The 19,556-nt window shown below is 45.3% G+C and overlaps 4 protein-coding genes and 2 long non-coding RNA genes across 21 annotated transcripts in view; 4 read left to right on the top strand and 2 right to left on the bottom strand.

Moving 5' to 3' along the window:
- Window positions 1-19,556, top strand: part of LOC117592458 (potassium channel subfamily T member 2) — an 81,930-nt gene that overhangs the window by 38,334 nt on the left and 24,040 nt on the right. For 4 of the 14 annotated variants that reach the window (XM_034286277.1, XM_034286274.1, XM_034286275.1 and 1 more), the window contains exons 1-2: window positions 6,998-7,277; window positions 12,893-13,086. The exons of 4 other annotated variants lie outside the window; for them this stretch is intronic. In XM_034286277.1, the coding sequence (XP_034142168.1) occupies window positions 7,134-7,277; window positions 12,893-13,086 (338 nt within the window). In that variant the 5' untranslated portion in view covers window positions 6,998-7,133. Of the gene's footprint in view, window positions 1-6,996; window positions 7,278-12,841; window positions 13,087-17,399; window positions 17,435-19,556 lie in introns of those variants that run through there. 6 more of the 14 variants (XM_034286271.1, XM_034286270.1, XM_034286278.1 and 3 more) reach the window with 5 other exon arrangements.
- Window positions 7,998-9,144, bottom strand: LOC117592133. Its single transcript, XM_034285679.1, has 2 exons — window positions 8,218-9,144; window positions 7,998-8,156 (listed from the first exon to the last, which is right to left on the bottom strand). The coding sequence occupies exons 1-2, from the start codon at window positions 9,142-9,144 to the stop codon at window positions 7,998-8,000; spliced, it is 1,086 nt and encodes a 361-aa protein (XP_034141570.1).
- On the top strand, window positions 13,894-14,383 carry LOC117592476. Its single transcript, XM_034286317.1, has 2 exons — window positions 13,894-14,178; window positions 14,238-14,383. Exon 1 carries the CDS (start codon window positions 13,993-13,995, stop codon window positions 14,125-14,127), a length of 135 nt encoding a protein of 44 aa, XP_034142208.1. The 5' UTR covers window positions 13,894-13,992; the 3' UTR covers window positions 14,128-14,178; window positions 14,238-14,383.
- LOC117592474 (DNA ligase 1) lies at window positions 15,067-18,510 on the bottom strand. The gene is made up of 2 exons (XM_034286315.1): window positions 18,506-18,510; window positions 15,067-15,532 (listed from the first exon to the last, which is right to left on the bottom strand). Exon 2 carries the CDS (start codon window positions 15,524-15,526, stop codon window positions 15,143-15,145), a length of 384 nt encoding a protein of 127 aa, XP_034142206.1. The 5' UTR covers window positions 15,527-15,532; window positions 18,506-18,510; the 3' UTR covers window positions 15,067-15,142.
- On the top strand, window positions 15,735-16,518 carry LOC117592480. Of its 3 annotated transcripts, none has more exons than XR_004574547.1 (4): window positions 15,735-15,898; window positions 15,980-16,054; window positions 16,111-16,239; window positions 16,317-16,518. It is a non-coding gene; the product is annotated as an uncharacterized LOC117592480 (long non-coding RNA). The 3 variants fall into 3 exon arrangements; XR_004574546.1 differs by having other exon boundaries at window positions 15,736-15,898; window positions 16,129-16,239; window positions 16,313-16,518; XR_004574545.1 differs by having other exon boundaries at window positions 15,736-15,898; window positions 16,313-16,518.
- On the top strand, window positions 16,720-17,357 carry LOC117592478. The gene is made up of 3 exons (XR_004574543.1): window positions 16,720-16,860; window positions 16,937-17,094; window positions 17,160-17,357. It is a non-coding gene; the product is annotated as an uncharacterized LOC117592478 (long non-coding RNA).

The raw sequence follows: 19,556 nt of genomic DNA, 5'->3' as shown, positions 1-19,556 counted from the left end.
TTAGATTCTCGTCAAGTGTTTTAATTACAAAAAGCGCGACAAACGGCAAACAACAAGCCAAGAAACGGCAAGACCCCAGGCGACACAGCATATGCATTCTTAAGCCGCTTAATTTATTTACACAAGCCAGCCAGCACAGGCCTTGTACCACCTAAATTTGGCTTAGAGCTAATGCCCAGAGCAATATGTTGACATGGAAAGACACAGGCTCAGAGGCTGGGTGTCTGGTGTCAACAATTTATTTTTGTAATTTGTGCTTGAATAATTAGGCCCTGCCACCGGCTCAGCCTGTCGCATTTCGCACGGAGCTTAGCCAAGAGGGAAGGTGGTTTTTAATTGTTCAAATCCAATTTTCGCCGAGTCCCAGACCAATTATGCGGAGAAACGTTCGGATTTTCGGAGAGTTAACTCCTTACGATTTTGTGCCTAAAATATTTGCAATAAGTTTCTCTTTTTTTGCTGATTATATTTTATTTTAATGGAATTTTCCTGCAATATTCTGAAACAAGTTTTTTTGGTTGCCTGTTCGGCTCCTTCTTTGTTTGTTTTTAACACGCGCTTGCGGCAAGTTTTATATTTAGACGAGCAGAAACTTTTGTGCCACATAGTAATTGTTGACAATGGCCGCTGAGGGTGAGTGGGCGGCGAACCAGGGGCCAGGGGTGTGACCGCCCAGAGTGCGATGAGTTTGCCATTCTTATTGTATTAACAGCAACAGGCCGGAGAAATGTACACTCGAAGAAATCGTTCAAGGAATATGCTTCAAGAGTTTTGCGGCACATTCGCCACACTTTTCGCAGTGCATGGGGCATGTTTTATTAGCAGGAATAGCACAGCGGGACAGCCCAACCGACCAAATGAATTACCTTTCTCCAGCCCACAGTCCCCCCAGTCCCCCCAGTCCTTGCCCAACAAGGACAATAGGCAAATGCTTGTTTTGCTTGTAAGCATACACGTACTGTACACCAGGGGGTGGTGGTGGGAGAACTTTCATTATCCGAGTGTATTCCGGGCACAAGGGCCTGGAAGGTTGTGTTTGCCCAGCGACTGGCGGACAGGACGGCCTGGCGATATTCATTCATTGCCGCCTAGCAGGCGCAAATTGATTGTTTACATAATTCCATCATCGATTTGTCGCTCGGAAAGTTTTTAATCAAGACGAGTGGAGGGGCCAGCAAGGGGCATCATCATCATCGTCATCATCGTGCCCATGCAAATTGGCAGAAATTAATAACAATTATAATTTACAAGCAAAGAGCATTTTGTGGCCAGCTGGGCCGTTCTCCCTCTGCTCGGTCACAGCTGGCACAGAGCTGCCGAACGGCGTACATTTATTTTCCCCCCATTTCTGAATAGTTAATTGAATAGTTTTTGCCTTCAAGCTGCAGCAGCATAAGGGTAAATTATGAGATAAATTTTATGTAGAGAACTGGGGCCCCGAGAGAGGTTTAACTTTGTTGGCTGTTGTAGCCTGCCACAGGTGCAATAAATGCCTGCAAAATAGTATTTATTAAGTGATTTTTGGCACTGGCACTCTTTTATCTGTATTTTCCCCTGGTAGAAACTAATTTATAATCTATCTGCATCAAAGTTTCTTTGCTTATCTGATTCCTACACTATTTTCCACTCCTTTTTGCACCTGTAATCCAAAAACTATGCCATACATTTTGCAGCATTTGCTCTCTCTCTTCCTCTCTCTCTCTCTCTTTTCTCGATAGTGACTCTTACCATCTAATGATAACTGACAGCCGGATAATTGAGTGAAAAAGAAAGATAAATAATATAAGAGTGGGCGGAGAGCATGTGAAAGCTTTTAAGTGACAATTAGTGGTCCACATCGCAGCGAACTGATGCGAATTGACGTGCAGCAAAACTTTTACATTAAATCAACTGCGGCGGCCGAACTGCGGCGAGCTGAAATGAATATTAATTGTGTTCCATTTTATATGCATGCATTGAGACAAAAGGAAGCTCGGCCAGTGAGTGCAAGAGAACTGACTAAAATAATTGAATTTATTACGAAAGGAGGAATGGGCAGGCAAAGCCTGATTTGTCCTTGTCGTTCTTTTTCCTTGAAGGCACTTTGTATCTTTGAAACCCTGTACCAGAGTACGCCTGCGGATGTTTTCTGTTTGTGCATTCCAGAAAATGCAAATTTTCGTCTTATTAATGAGAAATGGCAGCGCATATTTCCTGCCGCGTTACCCTTGAGGACATTCGCAGGACAACATTCGAATTGCGATCCTCGAGCTGTACAGCTTGGAGTGGAAACTGGTTGCTGGCATTTTCCAGCCGGTCATACATTTGTGTTCAATATTTAATGAGCCACCCCCAGTTGGGGCTTGGGTGGGCCCTAAATTGTTTATGGGGCGTATGAGTAATGTATGAGTAAACGCACTCCTGCTGCTGATGTGTGGCCAAATCAGCCATAAAATCCACATCCCGCCTGTCACAGCCACGCTGCTCTGGCCTTTGTCAAAGTTTTACGCGGCTCTGGGCCACATTTCCACCTCACATCGCTCTCTCTCACTCTCTCTCTTACTCTCTCTTTCCTGGCCACATTAGCCAACTCATTTGCGTTGCATGTCGAGAGCATCAAGTCGCTCAACTGGAGTGCAGCAACCAGGCAGCCACACATTTCTGCCGCTTAAGTGTTTTGCCAGTGTCGAGTGGAGCCCCATCTTGACACGTTTAATTTGTGTAAGTACACCTGGTAGCAGCATCGCCTACCATGCAGTCAAGGACCAGGTCGGTCTCTCAGGCGTTCAAGGAGCGTAGTCGCAACTCCGTGGCACCGCGTGCCGGTCCCTTGCATCCTCTTTATTGGCACAAGCACAAGCACAAGCACAAGGAAATCAATGAAAAAATACTGCATAACTTCATTTGGCTCCAGCGGAGTGACATTCAAGCGGCAAGTGGCAAGTGGCACGTAGCGCGATGCACACACACACACACGCAGACACAGACACAGACACAAAGGGATGTTTCCATTTAAAGTCATTCTGCGTTTGCCCAACGAGTTCGTTCGAACCCTTATCCGCTTGCTCTCAGTGACACATTTTTACCGTTGCCAGGCGATGCACTGCATTTTTATGCGCATCCCCCCAGACTCCTTGCTCTTCTGCTAGGGATAAGTCGCACTCAGCTCTGGCACCATCGCTTGTCTGCTAATCGCCGAAGCACATGCAGCCACACTGTCAGTGTTTCCTGTCACTGCTGCGATTCCGCTTCATTCTGTTTCGTTGCATTAGATATTCCACGGGGGAGTCTCGAACTTACTGCAAACACAAAACCCTTGCCCGGGTTCCGTTTCGTCCTGTTTCGATTGCCTTTTGACAAACGCATGCAAAGTGTGTGGGATGCATAGATTACATACATATTGGGGTTACCCACCATGGCTGTAATTGTGTATCTCTGGAAACTGGAAACCGGAACCGCAGGATTCACTTAACGTGCCCAAACATGTCCCTGGCTACAGCTGCGAAAATGCGGACCAAATGCTAGGTTAACTATTGGTTATAGTTATAGCCAGCCTTAATCAGCATTCAATTCTCCGTGGCAACAATTCTGCCGAAATATAATTACATTTAATTTAGACTTTAGTCCCCAAGCGCTCGCTCATTTATCATGTAAAACATTGTTGGAAATGCGTCACGTTGCCCCTTTTATTGAAGGAAAGTGTGGAAACATTTTGCTCAAGGGTCCATTACAGGGAAAACTTTGCAAGGGCAAAGCCCAATACAATCGATACACGCAAATGGGAGTGTTGGCTTCATACTAATTAAAGTTTGTTAATGCATTTACATGGCGCTGGGACTGGCACTGGGACTGGGGCTGAGACTGGAGCTGGAGCTGGGCACTGGGGAAAATGGTAAAAGTTATAACGAAATTGAAAACTTTTCTCCCAATTGAAAGTTATTTAAACATTCATAAGCTTTCCATTTAGCATACCCTGTCCGAGGCGGTGCGTTGTGTTGCGGTAAAAAAAACGCACATAAAAGTACCAAAAACTAAACGAAACTGAAGCCAAATGGCCCGTTCGTGTTAGTGCCAATCATGACACGGAGCATGTAGGGAGAGAAAGGGAAAGTAATTGTGTGAAAACCCGTCCAACCATCCAGCAATCAATAGAGAACGCTTGCGGTTTCGGTCTGTCAGTTAATGCGCCCAATTAAGTACCAAAAATTTTGCAAAAGAGCGCGGCGTGAAATGCCAACGCGCACAGAAGTGGTGCCACAGAAGCAGCAGCAGTTGACCAAGTTAACACCCACAGCACAGCACAGCACAGCACAGTCGCATTGTTGCAGTGGATGCGGCGTTGCTTTAATTACATGAGCCGCTCCTCAGCACTGGGGTGGGGGTCCTGCTCCTTTGTGTATTCGGACCCAGACCCAGACCCAAGCAACGTGCCAGCAATTAAAGTAAGTGGGGGCCATTTTTCCTTTAGCTGTTCTGTTGCCATTTCTTTTGCCTGGCTCAGTGCTGAGACCTGAGACCTGAAAACATAAATTTCCTGTGAAAACTGCCCTCGAGCCGGGGGCTCAGCATAGTTTTCATTTTAGTGCGACTTTTCATAAGTGCCCCCCAAAGCAGCGACTCCCTAAATGTTGATGTGGCTGGCATCTTCACTTGATTTTCTCAACCATCTCATTTCAGAGTATTGTTCCTGCTTCGTGTGATTAATGAGTTTGTCTTTGTTTGTTTTATTTTGTGTTTTTTTTAGGGGCGCAGAATTTAATTCGTGTCCGCCACAGGCCAAAGCATTTTCTGATTTATGCAAAATTTAAAACACTCAACTCATGGTTTGTGTTTGGTTTTCCTGCCCATAACTAATGGAGCATATGTACATATCTAGCGCAGATTCCTGCGCTTCTATTCAATCATCATTGATGTGTATATATTTAGACCACTTTGATCTGTGTCTCGAGACTGAAACTTTGGGCACTCACTTAATCCCATTAGGCGTGCTTCATTGGAATTTTCTTTGCCACTTATTTATAAGCCACTTTCAAAAGAAATGTGGAAGGAGTCTGACTGAAGACTGTAATTACTCGGAGCATGAAAAGAAAGCCAGACACACACACACACACACACACACACAAACAGATAGACAGTAATTTGAGAGAATAATTCTGTGTCATTTTGGAGATTCCTCTTGGAAAATGACCAATTTGTGGCTGCATTTGGGTGAGGTGTGGGAAAATCCAGCCAGCCAGCACAGCATATTTGACACGACAGAGCAGTGCAGAGACGATTTCGATTTCTGTTTCTGTTTTTGGGAGCAAAACAGCAACTAACATGTGCCTGCCTGGCTGTAACATTTTCTACAAATGGAAAACAATGGGAAATCAAAAAAATAAATTGAAACGAAATGATTTCTCTGTGGCTTGGGCCGGTGTGGAGGAGTCCCTTGCGGCTTCAACTTCTTGCCTCCTTGCCTCCCGTGCTCTGTTTGGCATTTTGATCTTTAAAAATTGCTTTGAACTTTTGGCATAAAAAATCGTAGCTGGCTATCTATTCGGATGAGCAATAAGCTCCAAGATAAACCCATACGCCCGCCCAGAGCTTGTGGGGAGGGAAAGTCTCTCTCGGCGGGTTAGGAAATGCGTTGGGTTGGGTTTGCGGGGTTTTTCCTGTGGTGGGAGTGGGGTAGGTGGATTGTTGTCCCAGTCGAAAAGTTGCTCGTGTGCGGAGAGTGTAAACTGTCAAGGCACCAGCTGTTTCGGTTGTGTGTGTGTGTGTGTTGGCCATAAATTCAATTTTGAAAGTGGAACAAAAAAAGGATGGCGAAAAAGCTCAAAAGCGCAACTGCAACTGGGATTGCCTGTCGCCTCCAAAAACTAATAATCAACGAAATGTCGTTACCTTTGTGCCCAGTGTGTTCCATTCCGATGGCAACCGTGTCACATCATTTGCTGATTATTGACTGAGCATTATTGATTTTATTGGACTAAAATTAGCCGGATTCCGGGTCGCCTGGCTCTGGTCAAATGGAATTATTAAGCGGGTAGTCGAATACCCCACTAGATATATTCGGTAGCTTGACAGTTTGTCAGCCTCCAGCTGAGTGGACTTGACCGCTTGTGGCTAAAATTGTATAGTTTAATTAAATGCTTCTTGTGTCATTCTGTGGGGGCACAAAAGATGGCAGCATTTCAGCCTGGCACGTACCACTTGAACTTGAGATACTTTCTGATCTTTCTGGGGCTGCTGCTGTCTCGTCTCGGCTCTCTCAACGGGTGTCCCAGACCGAGACCGAGACCGAGACCGAGCACTCTTCTATCTTTCATTTTATTATTGCAAAAATATCTTGGTCATAATTTCATTTGGCAGGCAAATGCTAGGTCCTCTCCCTGGGGAGGCAGTCGTCGGGCGACAGCGACAGGACGCACTTGAGTCGATGTCGGAGTGGCAATACCCGTAGTTTTCCCCAAACATCAATTTCTCTTTTTCCAGCAGTACGACAACCAGCAGCAGCAGTGCAACGAGAAAAATCAACAATAAATATCAACAAGAGTCCAATAAAACAGCTTTATGTGTACATAAATATATATTCAAGTAAACCGAAACTGACCAACTAAATTTAATAATCAACTAAGTGTAAAATATAACAACTGAGCGGACCAACAACTAAACACACAAATTCCAAGCCTTTTCCAGCATCATGTGAGACTTTTTGTTCAGAAAAAAAAGAGAAACGAAACAAAGACCAAACAGCGGCCCATACATATATGAGCATTTAATCTAAGAATGTATTTAAATAAATAGCCTATTTTATAAGTGTAAATATGACCAGAATGGAACGCACATTGGTAAAAGCTTTAAAGTAGACAACTAGGACCAGAGGAAAGAGCACAGCAGACGGAACTCCTGACTGTCGCTTGCCGTCAATTGTTTGTGTAAAGTGTAAACTGTAGACTGTGCTGTAGAACTAATCGAACTTTAATCCTATAATCGCAACTACCCTTTAGTAGTATTTAGATAATTTGAAAATAAAACCAACTCAGGTAAACAAACCCAAAACGAATCGAATCGAAAACAAAACAAAACTCAAAACCGCAACACGAGCAAATCTTTTCTGGGAGCTTTTCATGTAGATAGATGTGTGTGTGTGTTGTGTAGCAAATGCATTTATGTTGTCTCTCTCTGTGTGTGTGTGTACTGTCTCCCCTTTGCTGCCTGCCTGCACCGGAGTCTGCACCATGAGCTTTAGCAGCAGCGACACCAACAATAAGTGCAGCATCAGCCACGTCAAGTTAGCTAATTGGTTTCCACAAGTAAGTTTTATTTGATTTATGCTTTGAGTTCTTCCCATGCACCTTATGCCCGTCCCTCCATTTGTAGTTTTCATTTTTATTTGCTGCACAAATTTCATGCCACAAACGGACTGGGTCTCCGGGCGGCTCTCATCTCTTTCAATGGCAAATCGAATTAAAATGCCAATCCTTTGCAACACGTACACAGCACAAACAGAAACCCAGACACAGACTGTCGCACATATTGCGGCTGCTGGGAACCTATTGTTGTCGCAGTTGAGTGGCTTCTAGGGATACCCTGAAGTCATGGGGTCGGGTCGCCCCTTAAATAAGGCAAGAAAGTGGAAAACTAAAAGGAAGTCGCAAGCAAACTGGAGATCAGACCCGGAGGCAGGCGCAGGGCTTCAATGTGGAGGTCTTTAGACTGAGACTCTCCACTGGGTATCATTTAAGTCGACCCGTATTATGGCACTTGCTTTGGTGTTGTTGCAGCATGAACCGCACACAATCCAATCATCATACTCATCATCATCCTGCACACACACACACAGCTCTTGGTCTTGGGCTTTTTGGATACATTGTTGATTCTACCATTATATATTTATATAAAAAGATTTGTATTTGTTGAAGCTGTGCTTGCTTTTCTGCTCCATGCTCGCCCCTCCCGCTCCCGCTTATTATTTGGACCTTATTTGGTACGAACTTTGATGACACTTGGACGAGGTTCGGTTCTGCCTTTGCTCAACGTTTCAGCGTCATGTAGTCGCCCTGCAGCCAGCAGATTGTGTACAGCAGCGATTTGGCCATGAGGGTCAGCGTCAGCCTTCGGTCAAAGGCAAAGACATTCAGAAATTCAATTCGCTTGGGATGCAGCGTCAGCTCCAGCGTGAATGCGGAAAGCTGAAATGCCGAATTAACTGCAATTGGATATCTTCCACATATGTTTCCATTGCAAATTCACCAAGCGATCCATTTGTGTTGTCTCCCGCAGTAAGCGCAACGAATCCTCTCGCAGCTGTGCAAAGAGTTCGGCAATGTCCGTGCTAAAGTAGAGATTTAGGGCGTCCAGCAGGTAGCTGAGTATGACAAAGATTCGCAGGTGTGGGCCCAAGTTGAGGGACTGTGGGGCGGTCAGCATTACGAATATCTCGTAGCCGAAGGTGATCTGGAACCAGCTCTTGCAGGCCAGCACACAGACACCACAGTACTCGTACTCGCGACCCACTTGCCGGGTGAGGCTCAGCATCTTTGAGTAGAGATGCAGCCAGCGCCTCGTCTGGCTGGCTCTGTTCCTCACCCTTGACCTGGCCAGCAGCTGCGACATGTGGTCGTTGATCAGCTTGTAGCTGCGGCACACCTGCCACAGCAAGCTGTAGAACTCCAGGACGGCGGCCAGCAGCATGTTGTAGAGCAGCCAGTACGAGGCCACATTCAGCACGGACATCGAGGAGAGCATCCTTTTCATGTAGATGGGATAAAAGAAGTGAATCCGCAACAGAGTTATCCCCACGAGCACCATCTTCAGGTAGTAACGGGCTTGCAGCGGGCAGCCACTTGGCTGTCCCATGAAGTGCTTCCTGTCCACATAGAGCAGCTCCTCTAATACCTTCCTCATGCCGTCTCTGCCCCTCCAGCAAGTGACCATGATGCACAGCGTTGTGCCGCCCATTGTCAGCGTGGAGACACAGACCCGTGGATTGTCGTGCGAAATGTACAGCATTCGCACTCCGGCCACCACACAAAGACAATGGTGGATCAGGCAGTAGACTCGCAGCATCCTTGAGTCCACCAATCTCTGCCGCTTGCGGCTGTAGTAGAAGGTGTGCAGGCCATTGAGGACCAAGAATTTGCTTAGCCAACTGTAGAAACTCGACTTGCTCAGTTGCATTGTGGAGACTGCTGAACAGGAGCTCTCTCCCGTGCACATTTATACCCTCTCGAACGGGACCAATTAGCTCTTAATTGATGGCCAAACTATTAATAATCGAGCGGCTAAGAACAATGAGTATGAAATGCAAATGGGAGTCATTTGTTTGAGCTGGAAAATTGCCCCTAGCTCTTCCTCCTCTGTCAGGTAATCAAATATGTATTTTCTGTACATCAAAGTCAGGGAAATTCTGTTCAAATTCAAACAGAAACAGAAACGAAAGCTGCTCGAAAGCCCCTACTAAAATGGCCAAGAGAAATGTAATTTCCATAGCTGCTGGCAATCATATTCCTCCCAGCGGGTATACCATGTACCATGTACCGTGTACGTTATACCAATAAAGATGTCAAAAGGCAACGAATGAAATGAATTTCAATACTGATAAATCAAATAATGTCACTGCCAAAGCCCTTTGTGTGTGGCAAACTATAATAAAAGTATGAACACACAAAGGACCCACAGGGTCCGTTCCGTTCGTGCTCCGCCCAGGAGGCAATCAATACGGCTTTTTAATGAAGAAATAAAAGTGGAATGTCCACTTGTGTTGTTCGGGCAGTGTCGTAAAAATTGTCTACATTTTTATTACGTATCTGGTGGCGGCGGCGGCGGCCGAGGGGGGGCATTGAGGCATTGCACGGCCAAAGGGCCGTGAAAAGATTGTATCCTGTCTGCCGTTCCTCCGTCTCACTCACATGGCTAATGGTCTCAGGACAAGGAGAGCAGAGCCTGAGCAGCACGCACCAGCGCCTAAACGCGTGCTGAGCTGGAAAATATTCTCATTTGTGGTTGGAATGCGTCCCCACAACCCCACTTGAAGTGGCGTCGCCAGCGACAAGTGTTTATTTTGGCATTTCGCCCCCAACATTCTTTGCCTGGTCAGCATTTGGCAACGCTCTCAACCCGATAGAGGTACCTCCACAGAAGCCTCGAGACCGTGACTGAAGAGGCGAGGCCTTTGTTGGCCCTAATGATTATTGCTTTCCTTTCGTTATTTCTGCCTCCCGCAAGCGGCATTGTTCGCTTTTGCGAAAAAGTCCCACATTGTTTGGCCGTTCTTCGCTTTTTCCTTTTCTTTTTTTTTGTTTACGACGATTTTCAATGGTCGTAAAAATATGTTCGGCAAAGCGGATGCTGGTGGGATAAGGATTTGATGCCGCTTAAATGATTTTGGGTAAGCAACTCGCCAGCTTGTGGTGGGTTCTTCCTGAAATGGCTCCATAAATAGTCTTAATTGGGAGGAAACTGCACGCTCCTAATGTCAAATAAATAAACTCTTATTTCTACAACAGGAACTGGGAAGAGAGATGCTATTAATGCTCATTTCAATTTCTCACAGCTTTCTCTTCATTTGCTACTTAGTTTATAGCTACGAAAATTGGTCGCTTTTGTAGTTCTTCGCGGTCTTCTGGTTCTCACCGAGCTGTAGTTCGGATCAAGTAGTCTTGGATCTGGTGTCGCTGAGGTAGTTTCCTCCGCTTCTGTGACTGTCGTCGGCTCTGTTTCTGGTTCCACCGGCTCCACTGGCTCGGGCTCGATAAACTCAATGCAGTTCTTAATGCATTCCTTGCGCGTCGCGTATCCCTGAACGCATGTGAGGCCGTTTCTGCATATGCCTCTTCTGTTGACCCACACCCAAATCGGTGGATGGCATGCGGATCTCGTGAACCCGCGACTTATCGTCGTCTTAAGGTTGCACTTTTCTTTCCTGCTCAACACTCTCCTCCTGGGCTCCAGCTTATCCAATTGTCCCATCATAAGTCCGGCCAGGAGCAGAGACAGCTGCAGCATGTTGTGCATTGCGACGGCCACTGACGCACAGAGATCCCCGCAATTTGTCATCGCTAATTCATTTCCATGTAACGAATTCGTTTTTTTCCGCTACACAGCTGGAGTTCCTTTACATTTTAAATTTACATTTAGTTTATGGACGCAGCTGCGGTTGGGCAGTCTGCAGCATCATTACCCCTAATAGCAGGCGGAATGTAACCAACTTGGAGTGGGGCTCTGTCTCTCTTGTGTCTCTGTGAGTGTCACTGTCGGGAATGTGGATTATCCATGCAGCTGTGTTGGCCGCGGACATGGGGAATTCAACCTCAATTAGTGCTGTTTATTCAACAAGTAATTGTGTAAATGGGAATCCGTGTCATTGTGCCTAGCCAAAAGTTAAACTACAATTGGCTGGCCAAAACCCGAAACTATCTACCAGGCCCAACCAATGATGCTGAGGAGTATTCTCTGTCGAATTTGTAGACCGTGCCCCGACGCCCAATCCCACACACACACACACTGTGATGGCATTTATAATTAAGTTTCGGGTGCGCGGCAATCATTAAGAGTGTTTGGAGCCAGACCGAAACAAATTTATGCAAATTTTGATTAATTTACTCTTGACACAGACTGCGGAAGCAGCTGCTTCGCGGTTCCAGCATCTCATTAAGGTGGGGATTCGCCTGCTAATTGTACGGAAATCTTGTGCTGATGGCAAGAAGAACATTGAATTCGCATCCGTATGGCCGTGTTTATAAATCAGTTGCTTGCAGCCGATCAATCAATCAATCAATTTGCGCTCTGTTCAGTCTGGGTTACATTTGAATACCAAAGTAATGAGAGCGCATTGCTTGGGAATCGAGCTTCCGCCACTTGCTGCTGTGCCCAGAGAGGACATTGTGCAGCGCTCTGCACAAATGGGGCAACCAGCTCCAAATGTGGTTCATATTTCAATTTCCGGCAGGGAAAGGGAGAGGGAGAGGGAGAATTGTGTACTTTTCAGCTTTTGAGCTGTCTGTTTGCTTGGACAGCTACCGACCACTCCTTCCGCCTTCCCTCTGCTGTTTCACGTCTTCCGTCGCCTTCGCTCAGCTGTTCACTTTCAGCCTTTCAGCTTTTAGTTTTTTTGGAGCGAAATGGCATTTCACTTCAAATTTGATTGATGCTGCGGAAGTTGGTTGCGCCCTCGAGCGTGTGTCCATTTTGCTTGATTTTGTTTAGCCATTTTCTACATTTCGATTTATGTTTTGCGGAGATTAAGTTCTGTGGCCTGCCTGGCAACTTTGAGAGCTTCCCGAAGGCTGCGATGTGCCACATGAAGCTGAAACTGAAACTGCCAGTGGTGAGAATAAATCGTTACAAAATAACCCAAGAAAAAGCAAACACCATTCAGATGTGCAGCTCAACCATCTTTCTGCCTCAGCCATCATCTGTACTATATTTATTTAATAGTTTGTAATTTCACATCCACATTCCCCCAAATGGTTCTTCGATGCATGCTGAACGATTTCCCATCCATTCTCGTATCTTTTTCCTATGCTTTTGGCACAGAGAAAGCTCCCAAAAGAATAGATGCTAACACTCAAACACACAACACACACAAATATGACACGACGAGCATCGCTGCTGCACACTCTAATCGGGAAAACTCTATCATTTTTCCACAAAAAAAAAAAAAAAACAACAAAATGAATTAATAAAATAAATACAAAAATTACAATGCATTATAATTGGACGCTCTTTCGGACCAACAAATTGTCGCACCAAAAACAACAACAACGCAAATCAATGAAAATATCCGAAAATAAATCAAAATCGAAATTGTGCTGCTATCAAATCCATCAACGCCACTGCCTGCCTATACCCTGAAACCTAACCACCGCCCAACGACCAACCCGCCTGCAGAATGTCAATGTTCTTCTTTCGATTGCATAACCTGCAGCGCGCCGAGGAGAACAAGCGTAAGAAACGCGTCGAGCAGCAGCGCCAACAGCAGCGCCAGCGGCGTGGGGCCAAGGTCTTCAAATGTGTCAGCGACTCCACCGGTCACCTGACCCTGGCCCCGTCGCGACTCTTTGAGCGCACACCGATGAGTCCATCGGACAGCCTGGACGAGATAGCGCTGCAGATACCCAGGTGAGTCGAGTCGAGCAGCCGGTGCCGTGCTGCTGTACTTTTGGCTGCCAGCCAGTAATTGCTTTCGCACCTTCGCAATTGTAACAACCAACAAAAAGTAAAGGGTATTCCGGGGGGTTACCATGGCAGCAGAGAGACAGCAGAGCCTGTGGCTGTGAGGCCTTTGAGTGCAATTCAACGGCAATGTAACACAACACCCAGAAAAAGAAACGCGTTTTGTGCGTATTTAAAAGCCAAATAAATAATCTTATTTGAGTTTATTTTGCCATTTATTTTCGTGTCTATAAATGGAATGGCATTATATATCAAATTGAAGTGCAAAAGTAAACATTACACGAGTAATTATTCCTGGTTTGAGTTATTCTATCTGCTACTCGAGGACTACATTTACAAACAAAATCCACTACGTATAAGAGCAGACTTGTTGCTGGGTAAATACTGCAGCTTGTTTGTATCTTGGGTTTCCCATTTCTTAATCATGTTTCGCCAAGTCAAAGCAACCTTTGTGACATGTGTGGAAGCCGCTTTCAAACAGATGAAATGCGAGAGCTTGGTGGCGGGGACAATTGGTTGGGGTCAGATCAGAATGTACTTTTATTTTCAATTTTGGGGACAGAGCTAATCCCAAATACTTATTTTAATGGGCTTGCGAAATCCTTCAATTAATTAACGACGGCTGCGAGCGACCTGAACTTGGCTTTTGTTTATTTCACTTACTCTGTTTGGTGTGGAAAGTTCTCGCAAAGCAGGCAGCGAGTTTTCCATTCTCTGCTTGAAGTATTCAGGGCTTATTCAGTTATAACATTCGACCCGCACACTCACACACACACGTCTGGCAAAAATAACAATTAGGCGAATATTTGTACAAATTCAAAAGCGAGCAAGCAATTTGTTAAATTAGCCAAAATGCAAATGCTGTGTGAGCGTGTATCCGCGATCCTTGCGGGTGCCATTGTGGGCATGTGGTATGCCAAGACCTTTCCCGCAGAACAGAAAAAGGATGGTGGCAAGGACAAGAAGGGCAAGGGGGACAAGAAGTAGGCGAAGGCACCTACCTCCATACCATCCTGTGACCTTCCACCACTATTAACTGTAAGTTGAGTCAAGTTTTTACCTTCTCTGGTTTCCTTCTCTCAAGTATTCCCCGCCAGGCTTGGGGCAAACCATTGGAACACAGTCGTCGAGACAAAGCCATCAAATCAGCTGACAAAATTCAGTTCTCGTTCGACTTTCATCTGCAACGTTCCGTTTTTTGTTTCGACCAAAATTGCTCCATGTTTTCATTCTTTTTGAACTTGTACACAAAATTTGGACTCTAAATTAGAGCGTCTTTAGATCGAATTTGAGAGGCACTCGAAACATGCCCAGTTGCAAGCGTCACGAAATCCGCAGGACGTGCCGGCCCCGGCCGTCATTGCTGGCCCGCTTCAATTGCACTCAATGCAATCGACTGATGTTCTTTATGGTCGGAGTATGTGCTGGGGCGCTCTACATACGGAACAGGTTCAATGAAACGCCCGAACCTGACAAGAAGAAGAAAAAGTAGTCCGTCCGGCCTTACCCTTGGCCTCGATGCAAGCCGATGCCGAGCTCAGTCTTGGCGTATGCCACTCGGAAGATGCTGCCAGCAGGGATCAAGAAGCCCAGAAACCCCCGAATCTTCTGGGTTTCATTTTTAAATCAGCTTAAAAGTCAAGGAAGGGCACTTCTCGATGTCCGAGTAGACCAGCAGGCGAGCAAGTCGATGGTCGATTGGCAATTGTTTAAAGTTACCTCTCTACAATGTGCCAAATGATTCAGTTTAGCTGCTTTAAAGAATAAACGTACTAATGGGCTCCTTCCTCTTCACAAATATTCTCTGAATATATACAAAAAATTACTATGTAGAGGCGGAGCAGGCAATCCTAGAATGTTAATACTTTTCTGGCTTTTCTTTCGTACACCAATGCCCACCCACCCGACTGATGGAATGTTTAAGTGTTTTAATCTTAAGAATTTGTTTATTGCAATTAAATTTTGAACTGATAATTTCTAGTTTTGCGAGAAGAAATGTTTCTCATTTGCTTTCCTTTTTCTCCTTCTCTTTGCGCTCCTTCTCTTTGCGCTCCTTCTCTTTGCGCTCCTTCTCTTGCTGGGCCTTCTCTTTCTTCTCCTTTTCCTTCCTCTCCTTCTCCTTCTTCTCGCGTTCCTTTTTCTCCTTCTCTAGCTCTTTGGGGGTCTTCTGAGCCTGCTTGGCCGATTCTTCCCGTGCATTTTTCATTCCCTGCTTCATCTGGTCGTAGTACAGCCCAATGCCGACGCCGACCACAAAGAAGAACAGTCGGTTGCAGGGCAGGCAGTTGAGCTTGGTCCAGAGAGTTGGCCCGGGCCTGCATGGCGGCGGAGATGGCTTGGGCGGACAGCTGGATTTTGGAGTCGGACAACTCGGACGCTGGCACATTTTGTTCTGCTGTTCTGCAACTCTGCTCGTCAGAAGATGGTGTACAAAACAAAGGGAGGGTGAATTTGTCACCCAACCGAAATAAAAGAATTTCCAAAATAATGAGACTAAACTGGACAGAGTTTGTGAAGTGAATGGGAATGTTTGACTTGACATTGATTTTAAATTTCCTTTAAAGGGATTCGAGAAACTGCCCGTTCAGTTGGCCGATGATTTAAAGTCAATCTGTACCACAAATCGTGTGCTCCCATATTTCCACAACCTTTTGGAAGGAAACCTCAAAATTCTCACTACCATTTCGGTCATGGATCGTCTGCTAACTTTGCTTGTGGGCGGAATTGTGGGCTACATAATTGGCAAGAAAATGTAAAGGTAAATGAAAATTGACTCAAGCTATCCACATGCCTCGGAGACTCCCGATAGTTACGTATAGATAATGCATTTATCTTTCAGTTACTTTACGACACATACCTGGCTATGGAGAGCGCTTGGCTGCTCTTGGTTGGCCAGAACTATTAGCAGAGAAAGGTGAGAACATTCTTGCCAGCTCAGTGTTGTTCCTTACTGCCTTTCGTTATATGCAGTTTCATTTACTTGGCTAGAAAAAAGTACACAACATTTAGAAGAGTTTTTATCAGGAATGGAAGTGGATTGGGTGCTTACATTCGTGATTGGTTGCTTGGTGGGCTATCTGATAGCCAAGAACACTTAGGGTATGTAGGCAAAAAAACAATTTAGACTTGGAAACTGCGATGCTAATCTAAGGCCTTTCCCTATACTACTTAGCCAGAGCTGTGGGCCACGAATTTATTCAAATTAAAAGTCAAGAACCAAGCAATTCCGATCCCAAAAGCAAAATGACGCACGTCATCTCCTTTGCCCTGGGCATAATAGTTAGCTTGATGCTCTGCAAGCGATGTTGAAGCATTCAAACCTGCCCTAAAATGAACTTCAAATGTGTACAAAATTGATTAAGCAGAATTTACAAATAAATAAACAACAAATACAAGTGGTATAGTCTATAGCCAGAGCTGAGTGGAGTTTTCTTCTCTCATAATCTGGGGCGGAACACACATTTTGGACTGAAGACACAGAAGACCTGTATGTAGTTAATCTGTTCGCTTTCAGTAGGCTTTGCTAGAGCAGCAGTCAAAACTAGTACGGAAAATAATTCAAATCAAGTCGTTTCCTTCAGACGCATACAACTTGGCAGTTTTTCAAACAATTTCTAGTTTTTTGGAGCCCTAAAAAGGGGGTAAAAGAAAGGACACAATGGAGTGGCTTTTGACATTTATTGTTGGTTGTATTGTGGGTTACTTGATTGCCAAAAATTAGTGCGTATAAAATTGTAACAAAAAGTGAAAGTATGCCTTGCTAATATTCCTACATACATATTTTTCATTCCCTCAGTCGGTAGCTATCCAGGCCAGAGGCAGCACAAAATTGTATTGTTGAAATTTTTTAAGTTTTGGAATAGGATTTGGCAAAATCAAACAAATAGAATGCAGCGTTTTCTGACTTTCATTGTGGGTGGAATCGTCGGCTACCTCGTAGCGAAGAATACTCGCGTAAGTGCCCAAGATAAATGGGATTCGTTTTTGCTTTGTGCAATGCTATGTATTTCGCCCTACAGTAAGCTAAGCAAGTATGACCCATTTGATCTGCTTTGGTCTGGGCGTGTGGGTCGGCATGCTAATGTGCCGACGCTGCGGCCCCTGAAGAACCAGCCAAATCCACTGAAGCCTTTGCGGAATGTCAAGCAAAATTCAAGTTTTTTTTCTCGAACATTTATGAAATAATGAATTAAATAATGATGCACCATTAAAGTAAACTTATTTCATTGTTTCTGCTTTCAGGTAACTACAACAATTGATTGAATTTCACCTTTAAGAACCCAAAGGGGGACTTGTAAGTAATTCCAGTCTTATTTGTAATACGAAAAGGCAGAAATCACGTTCTGAAGCTGAAGGTTTATTCTACTACCACACGACACTGCAGTTTAATTGATGTTTAGCCGATTGGGATTTGAAATCGACAAACCGACAGCCAAAAGTTGTCAAACGAAACCCCTTTCAACAGTTTTCATCCTAAAAGCGGGGTCGAGTTCAATGCATTTATGACTTTGAGGAAAAGTTTCTCATCCCCGTAATGGCCGAGAAGCAAAGGGAAGCCGCAATAAATATATGTGTCAGGCGCCCTGAGTTGGGTTAAGTTCGAAAGTTGGGGGGGAAAACTTTCCATTTCCTTTAGAGGTCCCTGCACAGAGGTGTGAGGCAGAGAGCACTTTAGGGTTTACTTTATCGTGTGGGGAGAATATGAATACAAATCTATCCTTTGAATACCCCTCCTACCCCACCTATCATTCATTATGATTGATTATTGAGCAAATCCAGGGCGATGTGGCACTCGTATGACGACGTCAGACTCACAAAACGTTTAACAAATGAGAAGAATGTCTGGTCGAAGAGGTTTCCCTGAAAGCACAAATGAACTCTTTGCGGTACCTAATGGCATCGCCCCGGCTACGCTACAGCATTTCAATCAGTCTTAGGCCCGGGATCCGCATCCGAGCCACATCCGCATAAATAAATATTTCATGAGTTCAGCAGCAGCAGCAGCTTCAGCTCCAGCTCTTTCTCTATTTCCAGTTGGATTGGGTTCGGTTCGAGTGCGTCCCTCTGCATAACTTACGACCGAGCTGTTTGTGGTGAGTCTTATCTGCGGAGCAAACAGACAAAGGTGTGCTGGGCTGGGCTGCTGGGGTAATTGGTTGAGGTGCCGTTCAAAAGATTGACTCGACTACCAAATGAAATGGTGCTCCCAAATGATTGATGGCAGTGAGCGCGATGCCAGGATGGGTGCCGCCAGGGTGGCCAAAGGTTATATTGCTTACCCGTGCGGGTCTGGAGTTTAGATTTATATGCCAGCCAACAGGTAGCTCAAGGCAGCTCAAGGGTCTCGTCTCGTCTCGTCTCTCACTTGGCCTTGTAGCGTCTCCACCCACACCACAGTCACTGATTGGACCCGCACCAAAGAGCCTTTCAACAGCTTTCTGGTGAAGCCATTCCGAATGCTAATTTGTCAATAGAAAGTTTTAATTGAATTTTGTTCACATGCTGAGAATTAATTTATGCAGTTTGCCAGCAGCCTAACAGCGACGGTTTGAATTTCGGTTAAGCTCGGCAAAAGCTTTGGCAAGAAAGCTTTCAGTTAACAGCGCTCTGCTCTGCTCCTGTGCTCTGTAACGTTTTGGTTCTCTCTTTAAGTCTCTCTCTCTCTCTCTCTCTCTCTCTCTCTGTGTGTGGGGGAAAAAAGGTAAACAAAGATAGACAAATAACAGTTGCCGGCATGCGGTCGCGTCAGCTGTTGGCGCCTTCAGGACTCACCTCACTGTGGTGGATTTCCCTGTGGCGCTGCTTGGGGAGCCTGCGCCGCTTCCTTGGTGCCTCGTGCCTCGAGCCACTCGGCTTCAGTCCCAATCCCAGTGCCGATGCGTGCGAAAGTAGCCCAATCGCGTAGCCGCATGTCCAATCGAGCTATTTTCAAACCGTAACCGTAACCGTAACCGCTCGAAAAGCATATTCGAAAATCATGTGTTGCGGCCACGAAGCAACGCTTTGCTGACATCGAAGGATAATTTTCTGAGAAGAGTGTGTACAAGTGACTGAAAATGATAAGAAAAGTGCATAAAAACAATCAAAAGGGGAAATACATAAAAATACATTTCAAAATACATTCATAAAATAGCGAAAAGTAAACAACAACGAGTCCTTTGAGGAGTGAAGCTTACAAGAAAACTTATTCCATTCAGAATGTCAATGTCGTTGAGTTCTTCTGGGGATCAATGAGGGCTCACACATAGCGAAGTTCAGGCACCAGGAGCAGCGGCAACGGCAGCGGTGGCTAGTGCAAATTACGCAACTCAGAGAAGGTCTTGTCAAACAACAAGTTGACTTTGCAGCCAGCAGCCAGAGAGATGGATGGGATCCAAAGTTTTTGACAAACTTTCCAGAAGTCAAAACCATTTATG

The sequence above is a fragment of the Drosophila guanche genome, unplaced genomic scaffold, assembly GCF_900245975.1.
Source record: "Drosophila guanche unplaced genomic scaffold, DGUA_6, whole genome shotgun sequence".
Classification (NCBI taxonomy): domain Eukaryota; kingdom Metazoa; phylum Arthropoda; class Insecta; order Diptera; family Drosophilidae; genus Drosophila; species Drosophila guanche.
This window is presented reverse-complemented; position numbering and strand designations above follow the sequence as displayed.